Source organism: Colossoma macropomum, unplaced genomic scaffold (assembly GCF_904425465.1).
Source record: "Colossoma macropomum unplaced genomic scaffold, Colossoma_macropomum, whole genome shotgun sequence".
Classification (NCBI taxonomy): domain Eukaryota; kingdom Metazoa; phylum Chordata; class Actinopteri; order Characiformes; family Serrasalmidae; genus Colossoma; species Colossoma macropomum.
Window position 1 is genome coordinate 11551103 of NW_023494807.1, and position 21977 is coordinate 11573079.

A 21977-nucleotide genomic window follows, 5' to 3' on the forward strand; every position below is an offset into this window, starting at 1 on the left:
CCATGCTGGAATTCACTGAGCTCCTGAGAGAGACCCACTCTTTCACTAATGTTTGTAGAAGCAGTCTGAATGCCTAGGTGCTTGGTTTTATACATCTGTGGCCATGGAAGTGACTGGAACACCTGAATTCAATGATGTGGATGGGTGAGTGAATACTTTTGGCAATGTAGTATAAGTTCTGGACGTGTCCTCAGTCATGAGGTCCTCACTCTCCAGTGCAGTAGGGGGCTCCAGCGGGCCTGAACACTGAAGAAGGAAGGCAGGAGGAGGCGGGGAGCTCTCATGGCGCACATGGAGAAAAGTTGTGCTCAAAGTTATTCAGAGAAAACGGACAATAAACAAAGTATGTGAGCAACTGTGCGTATTTCTGTGAAGACAGCGGTGAAACTGGGTGTTAATGTGGTTTATTCAGCGCTGGAGCTTCTGGAGCTGCTCTGTTTACATCAGCTAACCGCATAACTTCATAGCAAAACACCGACCTGCTTGTTCGCCATCTTCATCGGATTTCCCCGTTCCACCTTAAATAGTGCAGCAGTTATAACGTTATTCTCTTCAGCGCCTCAGGCCCAAAATGTAACTGCTGCACCATTTAAGGTGGAACGGGAAAGTTCTAGCTAACAAGAATTGGTGGACGTCAAACTCGGATCCGGGTAAAGCTGCACAAATACTCAGAGTAAAAGAGTATTAAAGAATATTAAAGAGTATTAATGGCAGTTGAATCGTAATCGAGTGTGTGAGGTGTAAACATGTGATTCAGAGTGGTTTGGTGTGCAATGGTTCAGATGTCTTTACAGTGGTGGTGATAGGAACCAGGGGTCACCATGACTACAACACAAATATAGACATTTTATTTACTATCCAAAATCACCAGTGAACCTACACGAGTCTTCTGAGTTTATATGGAATGTTGATGATGGAAAATAGTGGAAAATCTGGAATAAGTTTTCTTTGGGGACTATTTTGCCTCATAAAACAGTGTCTCAGACATCAGGCAGTGAATTCATAACCATTTCATGTAGTAACTTTCTGTGAGGGAGCTTTTAGAGGTGGACGTCTGGTTCCTATCACCACCACTGTGAACAATTCTGAAGCTTGGGAAGGCTTTACACTAGATGTTGAACATTGCTGTGAGGATTTGATTGAGCATTAGTGAGGTCAGGTACTGATGTTGGATGGTCAGTTCTGGATAACTCCAACTCATCCCAAAGGTACTGGATGGAGCTCCATCACTCCAGAGAACACAGTTCCACTGCTCCACAGCCCAATGCTGGGGGGCTTTATACCCCTCTACACACTTCTTCAAGGGTTCTTTAGTGAAGGCAGTGAATCTATTTAGAACCAAGAGAGACCTATTTCGTGCTTAAAGCTTGTAACAATAGAAGGTGCTGTACACAACCATATACAACACGTTCTCCATCAACCTGAAAAAACATTTTGCCATGCAGAGAACAATTTAAGCATGAAGTGATTCTATGCAGAACTCATGGTTCTAAATGGATCCGTTGCCTTTACTAAAGAACCCTTGAAGAACCATCTTTTTAAGTGAAGGAGAACTCTTTTTGGTGCTGTACAGCGCCATATACAATACAATCTCTATCAATTACCATGCAAAGAACTATTTAAGCATGAAGAACTCATGGTTTTAAATAGAACCATTGCCTTTACTAAAGAACCCTTGAAGAACCGTCTTTTTAAAGTGTGTAGCCCACGCTTGACATTGGGCATGGAGACCTTAGGCTCATGTGCAGCGGAGATTGTATGGAGATTGTCAAAGCTGTGTCAGCAATGGGTGACCCTGAAGTAGCCGAACTGACTTTGGATGCTTTTGGACGTGTGAGTTACTGTCAGTGTTGACCTACAATAAGTTTATTCCTGTTCTCAGATAAGTAGCAGTGAATGGAAGCTCATGGACATCAGCTGAAGCACGATGAGTCTTCTACTGCATGAGCTCCTCCTCTGCTGCCGTGGATTGGAGAATGAAAAGTCCACCGAAAGAAAGGTAATCAGGTTTATCTTATCCTTAAATGAATATCCTATCCTTTTCAGTTGGCAGCTGGACAGAAGAACAGCTAAACAACCTGGAATCAGCCAGAAATAAACCCAATACCATTCGCCAAACTAAATGGGCTGTAAGATGCTTTACAGACTGGCTGGACCAAAACAACATTAATACTGATCTGGCAAAAATTGACAAAACTGAGCTAAACTTGATACTGCGGCAGTTTTATGGCTCAGTCTGATTTGGTCAGACTCTGAAGATCAGACTACACGTTTGGCGAATGGTATTGGGTTCATTTCTGGCTGATTCCAGGTTGTTTAGCTGTTCTTCTGTCACAGCTGCCGACTGAAAAGCTGCTCAGTGGTGATGACAGTTTGGGAATTTAGTGTAAGGGGCTGGAGAACGAACTGCCGGCTGTGCAGCGAGTGGGCGGAGCTCATTACTCTGACGCAGCAACAACCTGCTTGTTAAGGAACTATAATTTGGTGGAAGGAACTGTGAACATTAAAACATATTAAACGCCGCGTTCATGACCCAGTTTATTTATTTATTACTTTATTTATTTAACTGTTGTATAAAAGCAATAGAACACTCGAGGAGTGTGTTATCTCCAGTAACATCACGGCTGTGATGATCTACGACCAAATCACAGCTGTGATGTTATTTCGTGATAACAAACTCCCTCTCGCGTTCTATTGCTTAAGTCTTAATTTAAGATCTGACAGGTTAAGATACGAATTACAGAAGCAAATCTTATCTTAATTTAGTTGGATTTTGTCCCATTTTACAGCATCTTATTTCCAGTTAGGAAATCTTAAACTTCTCGATCGAAGTCGACGATCAACTGTTATGTCTGTTACCAAGCAACTGATGATCCATGCACAGCTGAAACATAAACATATAATCACAATAACGTCAAAAATTTAAGCTACAGCTGCTGATACTGATGTAAACATGGTCAAACTAAAATGTGATAAACTGTAAGTAGTTAATACTGTGAGAGCGCCCCCTGCTGTTTATCAGAGCGTCGCCGCTCCCCAGTTTCAGTCTCCATTTCCCAAACGCTTTAGCCGAGTGCGCTAACGTTATTCCTCCTAATAAACAGACACACGTTCAGCTCCGTCTCCTCACTATTCACCACCATCACTGTAATATTTCATCATCAACATTAACGCACGAAGGTAATCAGAGGGACGGTGGAGATCGAGTCTGCAGCGTCTGAGATTTTTAAAACGCAGAGTTAGAAAAGAAAAACATCTCACAGTGAAAGCAGCGTTTTACAGTAGAAATAAATGGAGCTCATTATGCTGGTAGTGAACTTTGCTGCCTGACACAGCAGCCTAAAAACCATAGAAACGGACCTTAAACAGAAGTTAGGACCCTGTTGGGGTTCATCCTAAAGTTAGGACAGTATTTAGGAGGTTTAGTCTAGTTAGGATGTTTGTGATAAGATGATAAAGTTAGAAACTGTTATTCTGTAATAGCTACTATCCTAAGTTCAGTCCGGACTGAAGTCGTCATGATGAATGAACAGAGAATACGGCCCCAGTACTCTATAAGGGGTATGCTATTAACCTGAAATGGACCTGAATAAATATAACTGATCATTTAATACTCCATTGCAGAAGGAGATTGATCGCTTCAAGAGGCTTCTTCGAGATTCTGAGACGGTCAAGGAACTTGATCGGACCTCCGCATGCAGAGCCTCAAGGAGCAACACCCAGCTCACCTGGGATGCCGTGTTCAGGTCAGGAGTGATGATCACAGCAGACAGCTTTCCAGATTCTGCATAATTCATTAAAGAGCCCAGATCCTGCATTTTTCTTCTGTCTATTTTTTCTGTGAGGTCGTTTATACGTTTTGTGTGGGTTTATTTACTAAAAACAGTTACTGTTTTCCAAATAACTCCAGGTTACATTAACCCCATATTAATAACTCATATTGTGGTTAAAAAAAGTCAAAGTTAAGCTCCCTCACGGAAAGTTATCACTCCCTCCAGGTTCTTGAAGAAATACCTTCACAAAGAGACGGAGCTCCTGCAGTCGGGCAAAGCCAATGTATCGGCCATTACGCAGGCGAACCGGCGGAAGAAGATGCAGGAGATCAGCAGCCTGATCAAATACTTTGTGCGATGCGCCAACAAACGTAAGCCTTGAGTTTTTCCACTGACATTGTGAAAGAGTGATTCCGAAAACACAGATATCACCTTAATAAACGAATGAATGTGAAGTACTGCTATGAGACGAGCCTCTGAGGTGCTTATCTGTTGTAACTGTGTCCTGCTTGTCCTTCAGGAGGGCCGAAGCTGAAGTGTGGGGATCTCCTGGCTCATGTGGTGGAGGTCCTGCAGAGCTCCTTCAGCTGTGCTGCGTATGGAGAGGATTACAGCAGCATGCTGCTGAAGAACATCCTCTCCGTCCGCAAGTACTGGAGTGAGATCTCCCAGCATCATTGGCACAGTGAGTGCTCTCTTGTTCCTGTATTTTCAGGATGTTTTCACATTTGTCCCGAATGCTTGACTCACACACACAGGAATTCCTTCCAAACCGTGGGCTGGTTGCGCAATTCCCTACGGCACTTTTCTGAGCGCAGGTTTGCTGAATGGTCATCTTCATCTGCTGCTCATTATTGTCTTTGTATACAAACACTCACACAGCCTATGAGGCATTCAGTCTCCTCTGATGTCCACAGCGATGCTTTCCCAGCCATTACTAAACTTGAAAATGAAAGTGACGTGTTGCCAAAGCAGTGACGTTACAAAACAAATTAATCACACAGCCCCACACGAAGCGCTGGGAGCAGGTAGCTTCACCTACTCAGCTCGCTAAACCCAGACCACTAATATCAGAAGGACCAGAGAGCGGTTTCTCTGCTCTGCTCCCGGCCTCGAAAACAGCTTTCACACTCAACCAAACATGCCGAACTCACAGAGCAAGCGGTCCTGGGACTGGAAGAAAGCTCTAGTGTGAAAACGCCTTTAGTCTTTGTTCATGTCCTCTAGGGTCTGACCGATACTTTGGTTGGCCAGTGATATTGGCGGCCTGTGGTTTTAAAATGCTCTATAAATAAAAGTTATTATTATTATAATTATTACTATTATGATTACTATTGTTATTATATATAATATATATTTTTTTTCCCCTTTCACATTTGTAATCGATTCAAACTCACGATCACATATAGGACAAAACCTTAGACAGTTGTGCTGCTGAGGAACCCAGTATGAGTCCTCCTGTTTAACTATATGACATACTGAACTGAAAAATCTGAAGACCATCACTGATAATATAACACACGTGTTAAATACAGTTCTCACCTTTATGTTATAAGAATAACATGTTTTAACACATGTAACTAATGGCAGATAAGAAAAGAGATGGAGAATTACTAGACTAAACTAGGTTAGTGCGATTCCTGAAGAAAATGAAGAGTGATTGTGCAGCTTAAATGATTCGAGAACGGTTGCTAGGGCGTTGCCAGGCACTGTGGTATTCTAAATGGTTGCTAGGGTGTTGCTAGGTGGTTGCTGTGGTCTTGCTAGAAGATTGCTAAGGTGTGACTAGGCATTCCCTATAATATAAGGATTGGTTGCTAAGGTGTTGCTACGAGGTTCTCATGGTGTACAGGGTGTGTACTGAGTGGTTGTTAGGTGGTTGCCAAGTGGTTGCTAGGTTTTGTTGAAAATGAATGGGAGTCTATGGGAGTAAAAGGGGGATGAAAAAACAACACATAGAGGAGTGCAGGTCAGTATGGCTGTGGATTAGAACTTGGGGACCTGCCCTGAGTGAGGACATGCAGTTTGGTCACTGTTGGGCAAAGAAGTAATAGGGCTTGTGGGGCAAAAATGAATGGGAGTCTATAGGAGAAATGAGTGGAACAAGCAGATGAATGAGGGTCAGAGCAACACTGAATTCGTGCTCAGGGGCAGCCCTGAGAGAGTATATGTGACACTGTGTTTTTCGGTCGAGCAGAAGTGCAGTAGATGGTTGTGCAGCTTTTGCACACCTTCATTCCTATGAGGAAAAAAATTGTAAATTAACCTCTTCAACTCCTTGAGACCACCGGTGGTTCCAAAACGCACTTCGTCATATTCTTCATAACTTTCATATTTCATAAGCTACATTCTAAAGGTGGGTGTCGTATGAGAGCTGTAACTGTCTTCTTTCCAGTCACATAGGTGGGTGATGTAATTTTAAACCCTTAGAATAAAAGAAGCTTAACTCACAATTTTTTTTTCTACTGAAAGTCGACCCATTTTTCCACAAATCTGGGCTGTAAACTATAAACAGATGGCGTCTCTTCAGTGATCTGCTCTGTAAAAATTATTTTTATAAAAAGATTTTTGGCTTTGGCTGTGTATGATCATAAAACACTTGTTCTGTTAATTTGAGGGGAGCTTTTAAAAAATAAATAAATAAACAAAAATTAAAAATTACATTAATTTCATGCAGCTACTGAATAATTTGCCTTACAATTTCGTCATGTAAATTCAGATGGACAAACCAAAATGAACCCTGGTGAATAAGAGTTAACGAGGTTTGTGTGAAAACCATACATCAGATCAAAAAGCTGTATAGCAGCAACCATTCCTGATCAGACCGAAGATTCCGGAGTTGGAATGGTGTCGATATATATAAACTGTGGGACAAGTTAGTGGACAAAAATCCAGCAGAAAAATAATAATTAGAAGAATATAGATTGGGTAGCAGTAGTACTGCGCAGTCAAAACTAAACTTGTAGGCTACTCTTACATTAAAGCACTTCACCGAGAAAATCAGATTTACACAATTTCACTACCCCAAAATGATTAAATCAGCTAAGACGTGTTTGGTGTCAGAAGATTCCTTCTTTAGTTTTTAACTTTCAGGAAAGGAAAACAGGGTAAATTGTATTTTTTGTATTTTTTTGTTTGTGTTCCTGTGGAATTTTTCATTCTTCATATGTTGTTGTATGTAGATCTGCTGGAGTTGTATTGTGGGCTCTTCACTGGGACCTCCAGGCCCATCAACCGCGCTCTGGTCAGCAGGATTATTCACACCGTGGTTCAGGGGTGTTGCCTTCAGACTGAGGGCTTGTCTCACACCCTCTTCAGCTTCTTCTCCAAAGCTCTCAGTAACACCAGGTACTGAAACAGAGTACGGCATCATTCTGTGACCAGCTGTGCTACTTAAGCTCTGCCAGTTCATCTGAAACTCTGGCTGGGATTTTCAGAAGTTATTTGCTTTTGTTTTTTAGGGAGGAGAGACAGCTGACCGTGCTGGAGCACCTGATCTCCGCTCTGAACGTCTTCCTGCGCTCCGTGGCCATGAACTGCAGGAGACGGGTGTGCAGGCTGGGCGAGGAGCTGCTGCCCTCCATCCTTTATGTGTGGAGCCAGAAGAGACCCAGCTCCACTCTGAAAGAGGAGATGGTGGAGTTCTTTAACCTGCAGCTCTGTGTGCATCATCCCAAAGGAGCCAAGACTCTGGAGACAGGTAACGATGCTATGAGGACATGTTAATATACTGTATATCATAATTTGACATTATCTGTTGTTAGTTATGTATATCTTCTAGGCAGGGGTGTGTGATTGATGATATCAGACCGTGAAGGATTGTGATGTGTCCACGGTACGCTGTCACAGGGAGATCGCTGGATTGTGTTACAATGCACATTATATCTGCTGCAGTTCTGTGCACATACAAGCGATGTGGGTTTTTATTTTCCCTCAGCCAAAGCGCACTATTTGCTAGTCCCTTTCATTCCCACCTGCAGAGACACGCAGATAAACCAATCATAGCGTACCATCACGCCTCGCTTTTCCCTCCCCTTTTTCACAAGCGGGAAGCCATGAATGAAAACACCAGCGAACAGTTAGTCCCCCCCAAAAAAGTCAACGTCAGTAATATGGATTTGGATTTTCCCAACCTGACGGGACACAAACCATGGTGATTTCCAAAGTTTGCACAGAGAAGCTTCTCACATCTGACGGCAACACGACAAACGTTTTCAACCATTTAAAGCAACAACATCCCAAACATCACGCTGAAAGTCAAGTACTGAGGAGGTGCAGCCAGCAGAGGCTAACGTTAACGTTACAGCAAGACCAGAACAAACAGCGCTAACACAAGCATTTGAGAGAGGCGCTCCATATGAGAAGACAAGTAAATGGAAAGAGGTAACAGAAGCAATAACATTGTATCTGGCAAAGGATATGATTCCTATCAAAACAGAGGAAAACGAGGGTTCCAAAGACTCCTCAAAGCAGTTGATCCGCGGTTTGAGTTACCCAGCCGTGAATACTTTTCCAATACCGCCATTCCACGGATGTTCCCTAAATGCCGTGCCAAGATAGAAAAGTTCAAAATGTGATTTTTTTTTTTTTGTAACAACAAGTGATGCTGGCTGTTATGCAGAGTGCACTGTACCTGATTGGTGGTGTTGTTTACCTTTTAAAACCAATGTTAATTTTTTGCACACACAGATTAAAATCTGTTCAAAAAGGTACTTTGGCCAAAATGGTCTGTTATTCTTTTTTTGTTTTAGTATTATATTTTTAAATGGGGAGATTAGTTTGGTTGTACTGTTTAGTAACTTGCAAAATGGTATTAAAAACCAACATGAAAAAGAATCGTCATAAAATCGTGATTGTGATCCTGCAAAAAAAATGTTAAATGATAAATGACTAGAATCCCCTTAAGGGGCGCTAGCCAAGCTAACAGTGGTGTATATTCACTTTACCTGACAAAACTTATGGCGATGCTGCTTTAAATACGGATGTATGAAGCTTGTAAGACATTCAAGCAACATATTTTGTTTTTTGTACTTTATTTGGAATATTTTTACAAAGGATCCTTTTTTTATCTTAAAGCCTCCCAGTATCACTGGATTAGACGGTATATTGTGCTGAGCTGTTTGTTAAAGCTGTGTTCTCTGTGTACTGTGATGTAAATTGTAGTGTCTGTGTTGGTGCAGGTGCCCATGCAGAAGACTGGGTGAAATGGCAGAGTCTCCTCTACAACCTCTACGATGTCCTTGTAGATGAGATCAGCCATATCGGCAGTCGAGGGAAATACGCCACAGGGTCTCGTCACATTGCCGTCAAAGAAAACCTCGTAGAGCTGACAGCAGACATCTGCCACCAGGTGATCAGTGGCCTCCTTGTCTGGGATTAAACTCCACCTGTTAGTCTGTTTAGCCTCGTATCTTCAAAATGGTAACTTTACAGGAGAAGGAAAAAACATGCTTTACTTTTAATGTAAGTGAATGGAACCAGACTTTTTTCCAAGTCATTCTGAGCTGTTTCTTTGGTCCATTCATCATGAAATTTACACACAATGTAAAGAGCAACAGGTATTTTCAAATTATGACAAAAACTGAAAAAAGACAAAAATAGAGATATGAGGTTTTCTCCTGACAGCATATATATGGATGCGTCAGCCTCGGATGTGATTCCTGCTGTCGCTGTGGTGCTGCTGAAAGAGACAGATGAGGATCAAAACTATGAAACCTACTTTACTTACAGCAGTACAGAAGAGCTTTTCTGATGGGGAACTAAACCCGCTCTTCTCCACTGCAGCGCTGCTCAATCCAAGATCACTAATGTAGCATACCTAGCTAATGCCCTGAATTTACAATCAGGTAGATTTAATAATTTACCTGTTAAGGTACATTACACTCATTTACACTAACAGCTACTTCATTCTAAGCAGGTGACTCAGTACGGTATCGGCGAGTACTAAAATATGTACTCGTACGGTCTGAAAAGAATGGTATCGATACAGCCCTAATAGGCCTGTTTAATCTTTGTCTTATTTCATTCCAAATTTCGCATCAGCAGGTTTGTACCTGAAGAATATCCCGGCGTCCGTCCACATCCCTGCAGCGCTGATGTCTGTATAATACAGTGTTTTAACACTGTGCATCTGTGACTTTATTTCTCCAGCTGTTCAGTCAGGACGTGCATGTTGTGGAGGTCCAAGGAGCGCAGAGGGACAGCCCCCAGAGCAGAAAGCGCAGGCGCGTGGAGCTCGGCTGGGATGTCCTGAGAGACCACCTGCAGCCCCATCACAGCGACTTCGACATAATACCATGGTAACATATTACATTGTTAAAGAGGAATTCCACCAGCTTTTCAGAACTTCTGCATAATTAAATCATTACATTGTCAACATTCAGAGGAAAGTGCATTACAGAAACAGCCTGAGGTCACAAAACGGTCATGTAGAAATTAATTGGTACGTTAAAACCAAACAGATGTCGTAAGTGAAGCTCAGGGATAATAACAAATGATAAGAAAAGAACAAATACAAGAAAAAAGTAGGTTATGGGTCCTTTAATGCAAAAACAGATGCCCTACTGTGCGTGTAGATGTGTCACATAACTGAGAGCTAAAGGTGGATGATATGGCAAAAATGTAATAGCATAATACTTCAATGCGTTTTCGTGATAAATCGTTTATCATATTTATTCTTCCTGACATCTAAGAAGTTAGAACACACAAAGTAGTGCTGCATTTAAAAAACTAATTCACACAATGGCCTGTACTGAATTAAACAGGGCTAATTATACTCTCTTTGTAATCAAAAATGCAGTCTGAAAATGTTTTTGAAGTACTGAAAATATCTACAATATGCAAAGAAAAAGAATAAATATAGATAAATATAGTCGTAACGCTCAGCCCTTCTCAGTGCTGTATAAATACACTTTGAATTTCTGCCTTTTTTCATTGCGTCCGATTAATATTTGAATTTCACCTTAGTCTAGACCCCATGCTTCAGATTTCATGCCTGAACATCTCTGTCATCTTTGTCTCTAGGCTCCAGGTGACCGCTGCTCTGACCTCCAAGTACCCCTCCATGCTTCCGGCCCCCGAGCTGCTTCCTCTGCTGTCCCTGCTATGCCAGCTGCTGAGCGAGCAGCAGCGGCGTGGAGATAGGGGTCCGTACGTGCTGCGCTGCCTCAGGCAGATGGCTCTCTGCCAGGCCGCCTGCTCGCAAGGCTCCGAGGCTCAGCGGGGCGAGCTGGGCCGGCTGTGGGGCAAGGTGTGGGCGATGGCCGTACGGGGGGTCAGCTCGGCCCAGACCGAGGCTCTGTGTCTTGAGCTGCTGCGCACCATGGTGCAGTGTTCCCTGGTGCCCGTCGACAGAGAGTTCTGGAAGCTCTTCTCTAGCGCCATCAGCAAACCCTCCACGTGAGTTCTTTCATAAAGTGCAGCTGAAAACATGGTGTAAGTCTCACATCACAGCCAGGCTGGGATAAGATACAGACATTAGGATGTAACTGGCAGACTTACGTTTGCTTTTCAGAGTTCAGTTTTATTTGCTATGCGCTCATTTTTGGTCAATATAAAATTCTCAGGCTATTTTTTAATATAAAGATGCAGCAAATTCAGTTAGCTCTGCATTAATCAGTGTCTTTAAAAAAACAGAACATTCTGCAAACTGAAACTTTAAATCAGGGTGGTTTTATTGATACACACTGTTCCCCTTCAGCGTTCTTCAGGCCTTCAGTTGAAAACTGATCTGTTTGAGCTTTCAAATAGACTTCAAACAGAATTTAGAGATTTGTTTAAAGAATTATTAACACTATAGAAACATACAGTACTGTGCAAAAGTGTGCATCTAAAACTTTTGCACAGTAATGTATTTTAAAACATAATGAATATAATATTAAAGGTAATATGTTGTACATTAAAACTGTTCATCTGTGCAATAGAAGATTTTACTAAACAGCATATAATAAAAATGGATGCAAGTAAGCTTCTGAAGGAGCACTGAAAGGAGGGGCTTATTTGTTTTGCCATTGAGCTCAAATATCAACAGTCGCTTTTCAGAACTGTTTACTGCGCCTTGAAGAAACTCCTGTTCCACAGGATTTGGCATTTTTCTTGGCATGTTGACTCCCATAGGATTAATAAAGGCTGAGGTTATTTCTACGGTTTATTTTATAGAAGATAAAAGTCACCAGAGTCTTTACTGAGGCGGGAGTCTGCACAAAATGACTGATATGGCGCATAAAGACGGGGCCAAAATCACCTAGGCTTTGTTGGCACAGCAGGTAAAAGTGGCCCAAATCCAATCTTTTGCTCCATATGTGACACAGATGTGTGTTTGGGTGTCAGTGTGAACAGATAAACACATGGAATCTGACATTTTCAATTCCGATTTGAGATGCTTTCATATGTGGTACTGAAATCTGATACGTATCCGATCAGCGGCGATGCGACTCAGTGTGAACAGGCAGATCGGAATTCATGCGACTTTTATGTCAATCGAACCACACATTCGTCATAATTTCGCGCTGCTGAGACTCATAAACATTTAGGTTGATGTTTCTGTACCAAATAAATTAGAGGAGACTTATCAAGCCGCTCTGTGTTCGAAGAGATTTTGAACGAAATGTCCGAACGAGGCCGGAGGAGAACGAGGCTGCAGCGTCAAAAAAAAGTTTCAAGAATCCGAGGACACGAACCAAAGAAGTGACCGCGCTCTTTTTACAGCGAACTCGAACACATTCTGGGTGATGAGCCCAGCTGTCAGTCAGTGAAGCTTCATGATGGCTCCTGTGATGCTGGTGAAGATGAAGCTGATCCTCCGGGAGAGACTGGCGTTCGCTGCCCGTCATGATTGTTTACCTCTGGATAAGCCACATGAAGCTCTGTTCTGTACAGATCACATTTAAAAGATAATGTGAACAGCCGAACAAGAAAATCTGATTTGGTGAGAAAATCAGATTTGGGCCACTTTTACCTGCTGTGTGAATGTAGCCTTAGAAGCACTGGCTAAAATTGCATTACCCACCTCCTCATGTTAAACTGATCCTGTTTGAAAAGTTAGACAAGCTCTAAAATACGCTTTCAGTGAAGGTAGACTAATAATTAATAATGGAGAACATTCCTGTTTTGTTTCTGAGTTGCTCTTCACTCTTCTCCTCCAGTGTTTCTGCCCTCAGTCTGGCGCAGGCTCTGTCCAAGTGTTCCATCCCCAGGACTACATGCAGTAGCTCTCTGCTGCTGGAGGCAGGGAGACCCTCGTGTCTGAAGGAGAGCATCATTGACTGGCTGCTGATGAACGAGCAGAGCGATGAGGTGGAGGACGTCAGGCATCACCCCGTCATCTGCAGGTCTGTGCTGTTTTTAGCCAGGGTCTTCTCTGTGTGGAGTTTGTATGTTCCCCCTGAGTCTGTGTGGGTTTCCTCCCACAGTCCAAAAACATGCAGTCCGGCCAATTGGACATGCTGAATTGCCCCTAGGTGTGAGTGTGAATGTATATGTCTGTCTGTCTGCCCTGCGATGGGTGGGTGTGTGTGTGTGTGTGTGTGTGTGTGTGTGTGTGTATTTATTGTGATAAAAACGCTTCTCCGAGTATATCATGACTGCTTGATCACAAAAGAGAACATTGTTAATCCTGTTTAATTGGATTCTGTGTAGCGTAAAATGTTACATACAAATTACTGGATTTGTAGTTTTTAAATCATAATTGTTAAACGTGGGACTAAGCTGACTGTCTAACTGTCTGACTGACTAAACAGATGTCATAAAAAATAAGTATTGTGATGTATCGTGTATAGTAAAAACTTAAAGTATCGTAATCATTTTGCCACATCGCCCAGCTCTATGAGAATGTTAATTTTTAGGGCTGCATCGATACTGTTTTTTTTTTCCAGACCGAGTATGAGTCTGTGTTTTTAGTACTCGCAGATACAGATACCATAATGAGTAACCTCACAGAATGAAGTCGTTGTCAGTGTAAATGAGTGAAATGAGATTTAAATGATTAAATCTATCTGATTTTAAATGAAGTGCGTTAGCTTGCTACGCTACATTAGTTGTCCTGGATTGAGCAGCGCTGCATTGGAGAACAGCGGATAGAAAAGCTCTTCTGTACAGCTGTAAGTAAGGTAGGTTTCATAGTTATGATCCACATCTGTTCCTTTCAGCCACAGCACAGCGACAGCAGGAATCGCATCCGAGGAGCTCACGCTTCCAGTTTTCCGTCTTGTTGGAGTCTTTTGATTGGCTGAGCTGTAGCTGAATGTCCTCTAAAGCCAGACAGACACTGTGATTTTAGGAATCTTGTTCTTTGGTGACTCATACTCTACGTTTGTATAGACCATCGTGTTCAGACAAAGCTATGATTTATATACTCACACAGTACGAAAAGCTCCGTCTGACTAACCTGCTACGGGAAACGCAGCCTCTACAGACGCTCTGTCTACAGACCGTTATCAATAAAGCTGATTCACTCAGAATAACATGCTGCACACTGAATAACTTGACTGACCACCGTGTGCACTGAAATATATGTTTAATATGTTTAATATAGGCTAAAGATTCAAGATTCAAGATTCTTTGTTGACATTGCACAGGGTACAACGAATTTGGATAGCAATCCTAACAGTGCACAAAAAAAGATTAAACTAGGAATAAAGCAATAAATGTAGGCTAATGTAAAATATGAAATGCAAGATATTAAAAGAAAGACTGTTTCATTTAAAATTAAAAAAGTAAAAATAGAAAATGAAACTAAAATAATTTAAAATAAAATGTATATAATTTATATAAGTAAAATAAAAAGGGGGTGGATATAAAAGAATGTAGCAGCTATGGTAATTGCACATGAGGGTATTGCACATATGTGAACGGGAGTATTTCTGTTTACAGATAGTGCGGTTTAATAATTTAGTAATAATAGTAATAATAATAAAAATAGTTATAATAATAACAGTAATAATAATAATAATTTAATAGGGTAGACACACTATTCAAAAAACCGTGTATTCCTGGTGGGAATCTGCCAAGCCGGAATGCTTGAAGCAGCCGTCAACTTTGTGTCCAATTGTCATGGAGTCAGTGACTCTTCTCTGTGTGAGCAGAGTGTCCTTCACTGCCAGCTTGAGCCGTTTGTTCATCAATCATCTGGCTTACGTCACACGGTATCAGCTGATATCGAGTATGCGAGTATGAGTGAGCACAGTATTGACCCGATACCTGATACCATTAGCAATATTGGTGCATTCCTAGTTATTTTAAAGCATTTTGTGTTTATAATTTTCCTTTTCTTTAGGGATTTTCCTCTAAATCTTATTCCGAGGATTCTGGTGGCTTTGACGCTGAAAGACACAATGGCAGGAATGCTGTTTCTGATGGACTCTCTTCATCTGGAGGGGTGAGCATGTCTCTCTTTCGAGCTCAGATGAGGCATAAGTGGCTTTTTTCTTTGTGAGACAAAATATAGAAGTTTTTAACTACTTTGGTTGGTTAATATTAACATTTAATGACTCACTAAAAATTCAGCATCATTAATAAAAATTTACCTGCCAGCAGAACGTTTGACCACGTTTTATTATTTAAAAATAGCCAAAGGAAGTGTTTCGGTCACTGTAGGTTACGCTGGTAAGTCTTTGAGTCAGATAAAGGCCCAATCCCATTTCTTATTTTTACCCCAACCCCTTGGTAGAGTTTGGGGTCGAGTGGTGAGCACACAAACTTTATAGTGGTGAAATTACAACCACTGGAAAGAATAAAATGTGAAATAAACAAAGGTTGGACAATAGAATGAAGTGATCATGTTATTTATTTTCCATCCATCCATTCATCATCTAAACCGCTTATCCTTCTGGGTCGCGGTGGGGTGCTAGAGCCTATCCCAGCTGTCATTGGGCGGAAGGCAGGATACACCCTGGACAGGTCGCCAGTCCATCGCAGGGCATTATTTATTTTCTTAATAACATATTTAAATGCTGTATTATTGCAGTGTATTACACTAGCTGTGTTTTGAGTCGTATAAAGCAAAAGCACAGTGTAATATGTCTTTTAACGGATTATTTATCGGATTATTTACAGCATTTGTTTATATCGGTGTGCATGTAAAATAAGTGCATCCACTTTTGTACTGCACAAATTATTAGTATTATTGTTATTATTGTTATTATTATATATCTGTTCCTATTACTGGCAGTTTACCACAAATCAAGTTTTTTTTTCATACTTTTTTTTTCATACAAATTTCACACTCCTACCAGAGGTGAATTTGATCGTACAGATATGCCAAAAATGAAACTGATCAATAACGAAACTCAGTAAAATTTGTGAGCGCCATCAGATTTGACCATACAAAAGGACTGTCTCTTTGTTCATTTTCTAAGTTTGATTGGTCAGTTTTGCGTGTAATTGTTGAATTTTATTTCAGAGTCAGGTGTTTAGAGGCTGAAATGTACTGTTAGATTAAATGTTGTGGTTTTAATAAATCTGAAGTCTGTTAATCTCTGCTCGTGTTCTCCTGTCCAGCCTCGGTCCTCCAGAGCCTCCAGAGCCTAAAAGCATTGTGTGTGAAATAGAGGCTCTGTATCTACAGTTCAGCTTCGATGACACGACCTCCTGCTCTGAGATCAGAGAAAACAGAACCTGCAGGGAAAACCCTCAGCTGACTGTCATCGGTGCCCTGAGAACCCGACTGGAGCAGAGTCTTCAGTCTGTGGCAGAACATCTGCTGAACTCCTACTCACCTGATGTAAGTGGAGAATTACAGTATTAGCCAGTTTCCCAATCCCAGATTAACGTATACTGAAATTAATTTATAATAGTGGCTCAGCAATCAATCAATCAATTAATCAATCTTTAATTAAACTCAAAGTACATTAAGGCTGACCCTCATTTACAGTATAGCTGAGCGTTATACAAAAGACACAGGATTGTTCTTTTGTGATAGCAAAAGTATAGCAAATAAAGTAAAATAAGGCCAAAAAGAAATGATTATTAAAACAGTACATAAATAAAAAATAGGAAACTTTAAGACAAATAAAATGATCAAATCTAAACAATAAAATAAAACTAGTCGGCAAATCCGTAATATGTAAATAAAAAAACTAAGTAGAGTACGAAAAAAGTACAATACTAGGACAAAAAAAAAAATTACATTATTATTTTTAGTACTACTAAATAATAAAAAAAATTGGTGATAAGAATATATCAAAGAAATGTCACCAATGAAAAAGCTGTGTTAAGAAAAACCGTTCTTAAGAAAAATATTCTTCGTAAAGTCCACTTACGCAGTTTTGACCGTAAGACTCTGACTCACTGATGTTCTCTTATCTGGGATTTGTTCTTAGGTAAGAACAGAATCTACACACATTCAAGAGCACAAAGGTGAGAACAGTTCTGTGCTTTAAGACCACGTCATGAATCTGACGCAGACTATTTATTAGAACACATTCAAGAACAAACTTAAGAAGATACTGGAGAACGAGGCCCATTAAAACTAATAAATCAACCAAGAAAACAAATTTAAAAACATAAAAAAGGAAATTTAATCAGCTTTTACAGTTGCAGGCTGAATTCCAGCTCGCTGGCGCTCTGCACTCGGCTTAATCTGGGAAACTCCAGCGTTTCTGAAATGAAGGTGTTAATAGTGAGTCTGTGCTGCAGTAACAGCCTCTACTCTTCTGGGAAGGCTTTACACTAGATGTTGGAACATTGCTGTGAGGATCTGATTGAGCATTAGGTCAGGTACTGAGGTTGGATGGTCAGTATCACTCCAATTCATCCCAAAGGTATTGGATGGAGCTCCATCACTCCAGAGAGCACAGTTCCACAGCCCAAAGCTGGGGGGCTTTATACCCCTCTAACCCACGCTGGGCTTTGGGCATGGTGACCTTAGGATCATATGCAGCTGATCCAGAGCATCCAATTCTATTGGTCAGTGCTTTTCTATGGAGATTATACAAACAGCTGAATTTCCATTTTAGAATGTCCAGAGACTTTAGGACATAAAGTGTAAATTTTTAAAATGGAAAAGCTGTGAGAATAACTGGGATTGTACCCCTTTCTATGAAAGCAATGCACGTCTGTGTAGCTGTTTTCATCAGTCTGTCTGGAAAATGATTTTTGTTTATGAAGCTAAAAGCTAATGAGTTTTCAGCTTTTAAGACAAAGTGGTTAAAGATTCTCATCACTAACACACTCAAACAGTTTCAGCTACTGATGAGGGGTTGCCAGATTGCGCAAGATCTTCCAGAATAGAATTTTATGTTTTTTTTTATAGAATATATTGTATGTATATATTTCATAGTACATTTCACAGTATTTAGTCTTTTATAAATAAAAAATAAAATTTGCAATAACATAATAATAATAATAATATATAACAACACGATTAAATCTGTTTTGATTATTTTTAATCACTAAAGTAAAACATGTGCCTTGAGCTTTTCTCATAGAATATTCAAATATTTGAGAGTGAACAATGGTCTGATTGAAAATGAGAATATTTGATAGCTGCAGCCCTAATAATTATAGTGTGTTAGTGATATTTGTATGTATTTTTTTATACAGATATAAACTATTCAGGACATCCACAGTGTGTGTGTGTACATATATATCTATATATATATATATATATTATCTATATATATATATATATCTATATATATATATATATGTATGTATGAATGTATTTATACACTATATTGCCAAAAGTATTCACTCACCCATCCAAATCACTGAATTCAGGTGTTCCAATCACTTCCATGGCCACAGGTGTATAAAACCAAGCACCTAGGCATTCAGACTGCTTCTACAAACATTAGTGAAAGAATGGGTCTCTCTCAGGAGCTCAGTGAATTCCAGCGTGGTACTGTGACAGGATGCCACCTGTGCAACAAGCCCAGTCGTGAAATTTCCTTTATTAAATATTCCACAGACAACTGTCAGTGGTATTATAACAAAGTGGAAGTGATTGGGAACGACAGCAACTCAGCCACGAAGTGGTCGGCCACGTAAAATGACAGAGCGGGGTCAGCGAATGCTGACCTCCAAACTTCATGTGGCCTTCAGATTAGCTTAAGAACAGCGTAGAGAGCTTCTTGGAATGGGTTTCCATGGGAGCTGCATCCAAGCCTTACATCACCAAGCACAATGCAAAGTGTCGAATGCAGTGGTGTAAAGCGTCGCCACTGGATTTTAGAGCAATGGAGACGTGTTCTCTGGAGTGACGAATCACACTTCTCCGTCTGGCAATCCGATGGACGAGTCTGGGTTTGGCGGTTGCCAGGAGAACGGTACTTGTCTGACTGCATTGTGCCACGTGTAAAGTTTGGTGGAGGGGGATTTTGGTGTGGGGTTGTTTTTCAGGAGTTGGGCTCGGCCCCTTAGTTCCAGTGAAAGGAACTCTTAACGCTTCAGCAGACCAAGAGATTTTGGACAATTTCATGTTCCCAACTTTGTGGGAACAGTTTGGGGATGGCCCCTTCCTGTTCCAACATGACTGCGAACCAGTGCACAAAGCAAGGTCCATAAAGACATGGATGAGAGAGTTTGGTGTGGAAGAACTTGACTGGCCTGCACCTCAACCCGACAGAACACCTTTGGGATGAATTAGAGTGGAGACTGCGAGCCAGGCCTTCTCGTCCAACATCAGTGTCTGACCTCACAGATGCGCTTCTGGAAGAATGGTCAAAAATTCCCATAAACACACTCCTAAACCTTGTGGAAAGCCTTCCCAGTAGAGTGGAAGCTGTTATAGCTGCAAAGGGTGGGCTGACATCATATTAAACCCTATGGATTAAGAATGGGATGTCACTCAAGTTCATATGCATGTGAAGACAGACGAGCGAATACTTGTGGAAATATAGTGTATATGTATATATATTTATGTATCTCCAGAAGCCTCATGACACACGCAGATTAGATGTGATATTGATCACTTTCAGTGTATTTATAACCAGTGGTTCTCTGAATGCATCAAGTTTGTACCGTTGAATCCATACGTGGCATTTTGCTGCACAGCTGTGGTCCCAGTGTTTTGGTTCATGATCTAAAGATCTAAAGAAGCTTTTGTTTTGTGTCGTCCACAGAGTTCTGTCACTCCTCCTGCGTGTATGGTGCGCTGTCTGAGGCTGCTCACTGGAGTCCTGGGCGCCTTCGTCTGCGTCGGACTCTTCACCAAGGAAGATGCCTGTCACAGCGCTCTGTTTCAGAAAGCAAAGGTAAACAAAAGGTGTAATTTTCAAGCGTTTTAGACCCTTGAGAACCACCTGAAAGTGTTCAGGTATTGTGCTTCATAATAACATATCTACACTGTACATTTAATCAGCTCCACGTACCATATGATTACAGACTGTAGTCCATCTGTCTCTCTGCATACTTTGTAACCCTGTTCTTCAGTGGTCAGGACCCCCGCAGAGCAGGTATTATTTGGGTGGGTCATTCTCAGCACTGCAGTAACACTGACGTGGTGGTGGTGTGTTAGTGTGTGTTGCGCTGGTGCGAGTGGATCAGACACAGCAGAGCTGCTGGAGTTTTTAAACACTGTGTCCACTCACTGTCCACTCTGTTAGACACCTTTACCTTGTCAGTCCACCTTGTAGATGTAAAGTCAGAGACAATAGCTCATCTGCTGCTGCACAATTTGTGTTGGTCATCCTCTAGTCCTTCATCAGTGGTCACAGGATGCTGCCCACAGGACGCTGTTGGCTGGATATTTTTGGTTGGTGGACTATTCTCAGTCCAGCAGTGACACTGAGGTGTTTAAAAACTCCAGATCCACTCACACCAGCGCAACACACACTAACACACCACCACCACGTCAGTGTCACTGCAGTGCTGAGAATGATCCACCACCCAAATAGTACCTGCTCTGTGAGGGTCCATGGTGGTCCTGACCACTCGAAACAGAGTAACAAAGTATGCAGAGAAACAGATGGACTACAGTCTGTAACTGTAGAACTACAGAGTGAAACTGTATGGTCAGTGGAGCTGATAAAATGGACAGTGTAGAAACAAGGAGGTGGTTTTAATGTTATGTTCCGTTATTTAAACCCCTGTTTCATGTCTGATGTTTCTGTTACTTATTTCCTGATAAATTAGTAAATTCTACATTTTTTATAAAATAAAATGTCAGCTTAGTTTTTAACTTAAAGCTTTCTCTTTTATTTCCAGGCTTTAGGACAGGACTTCAGTGACTATGTGTCGTCTGCAAAGAACAAGTTGTCTGAAGACGAAACTCTTTCCACACTTAAATCTGTGATGCTGTTGTGCTCAGAAAGTGTCAGCACGAAAAATAAGGTGGGTTCCTTATTAGACACAGTGCAATTATGTATTATTACAATTAGAGCCTGACCGACATGGATATTTTGTGATTAGTAAGGAGCTAAAAATGTCACTAACTGATAATATCAACTATTGATATATCGGCTAATACATTGTCTTTATTTTTAAACCTGAATCTGTCCGTTTCCCTCCTGCAGGACAGTGTATCTACAGTCACTCGCAGCTTGTTCACGAAGGCTCTGCCTGGCAGGCTGCTCACTGAACTGTCTGATATCTGCAAGCTGATCGTAAGTTACTGCAGAAACATGTGATTCAGTATATTATTATGATACTTCTCGCAGAATTGTGTTCATCTCAGTTCAGTCTTCCCTATTGAAAAGAAAAATGTAATATGGTAGGTATATAACAATTCTTCATTAATTCAAAATGTGGATTCCATTATGGAGAATTGACGTTATATGTATTATGCCATTTAAAGTTTCTGCATTGTTTGAACTGTGGCTGCAACAAATGTTCTATAATATTCAATAGATTTGATAATTAATATGTTTGAAAACTGGAACAGACATTCAGATAACCAGCACGTTCACTACTTTTATGATTTCACACACATCTGTGGAAGAACAAACATTTGGATATAAGATATATAGATATAAATCCTAATAGAGCCCACTGCTGTTTAGACAGAGCAAGCAAGCTGTTCAGGGTTGCCAAATTGGGCAGAATCTCCGATTTAGCAATTTCCGATTTTGCTGTGAAACTTAATATTTATTAGCGATGTTTCTTCATTATCTTGTAGTATTTAAATTGTTTTATTATTAAAAACCAAAACAAACAAATAGTTAATGCAATAGTGCGTAATAATAATAATAATAACAATAATAATAGTAAGTATAAATGTCAATATTTACAGGAATAATAGCTTTTCTTAATCTTATAGAATATTTGAAT

General features: G+C 40.8%; 1 protein-coding gene across 5 annotated transcripts in view; it reads left to right on the top strand.

Annotated features, from left to right (window-relative positions):
- The first annotated feature begins 252 nt into the window (after positions 1 to 252).
- The window catches only part of atm (ATM serine/threonine kinase), a 76242-nt gene continuing 54517 nt past the window's right edge, over positions 253 to 21977 (top strand). For 3 of the 5 annotated variants that reach the window (XM_036556173.1, XM_036556176.1, XM_036556177.1), the window contains exons 1-16: positions 255 to 650; positions 1883 to 1999; positions 3625 to 3746; positions 3999 to 4144; positions 4294 to 4458; positions 6956 to 7121; positions 7235 to 7473; positions 8954 to 9123; positions 9924 to 10072; positions 10797 to 11171; positions 12917 to 13102; positions 15046 to 15147; positions 16269 to 16491; positions 19832 to 19963; positions 20916 to 21041; positions 21224 to 21313. In XM_036556173.1, coding sequence (XP_036412066.1) covers positions 1928 to 1999; positions 3625 to 3746; positions 3999 to 4144; positions 4294 to 4458; positions 6956 to 7121; positions 7235 to 7473; positions 8954 to 9123; positions 9924 to 10072; positions 10797 to 11171; positions 12917 to 13102; positions 15046 to 15147; positions 16269 to 16491; positions 19832 to 19963; positions 20916 to 21041; positions 21224 to 21313 — 2463 coding nt within the window. In that variant the 5' untranslated portion in view covers positions 255 to 650; positions 1883 to 1927. Of the gene's footprint in view, positions 651 to 1882; positions 2000 to 3624; positions 3747 to 3998; positions 4145 to 4293; positions 4459 to 6955; positions 7122 to 7234; positions 7474 to 8953; positions 9124 to 9923; positions 10073 to 10796; positions 11172 to 12916; positions 13103 to 15045; positions 15148 to 16268; positions 16492 to 19831; positions 19964 to 20915; positions 21042 to 21223; positions 21314 to 21977 lie in introns of all 5 variants that reach the window. The other 2 variants (XM_036556174.1, XM_036556175.1) reach the window with 2 other exon arrangements.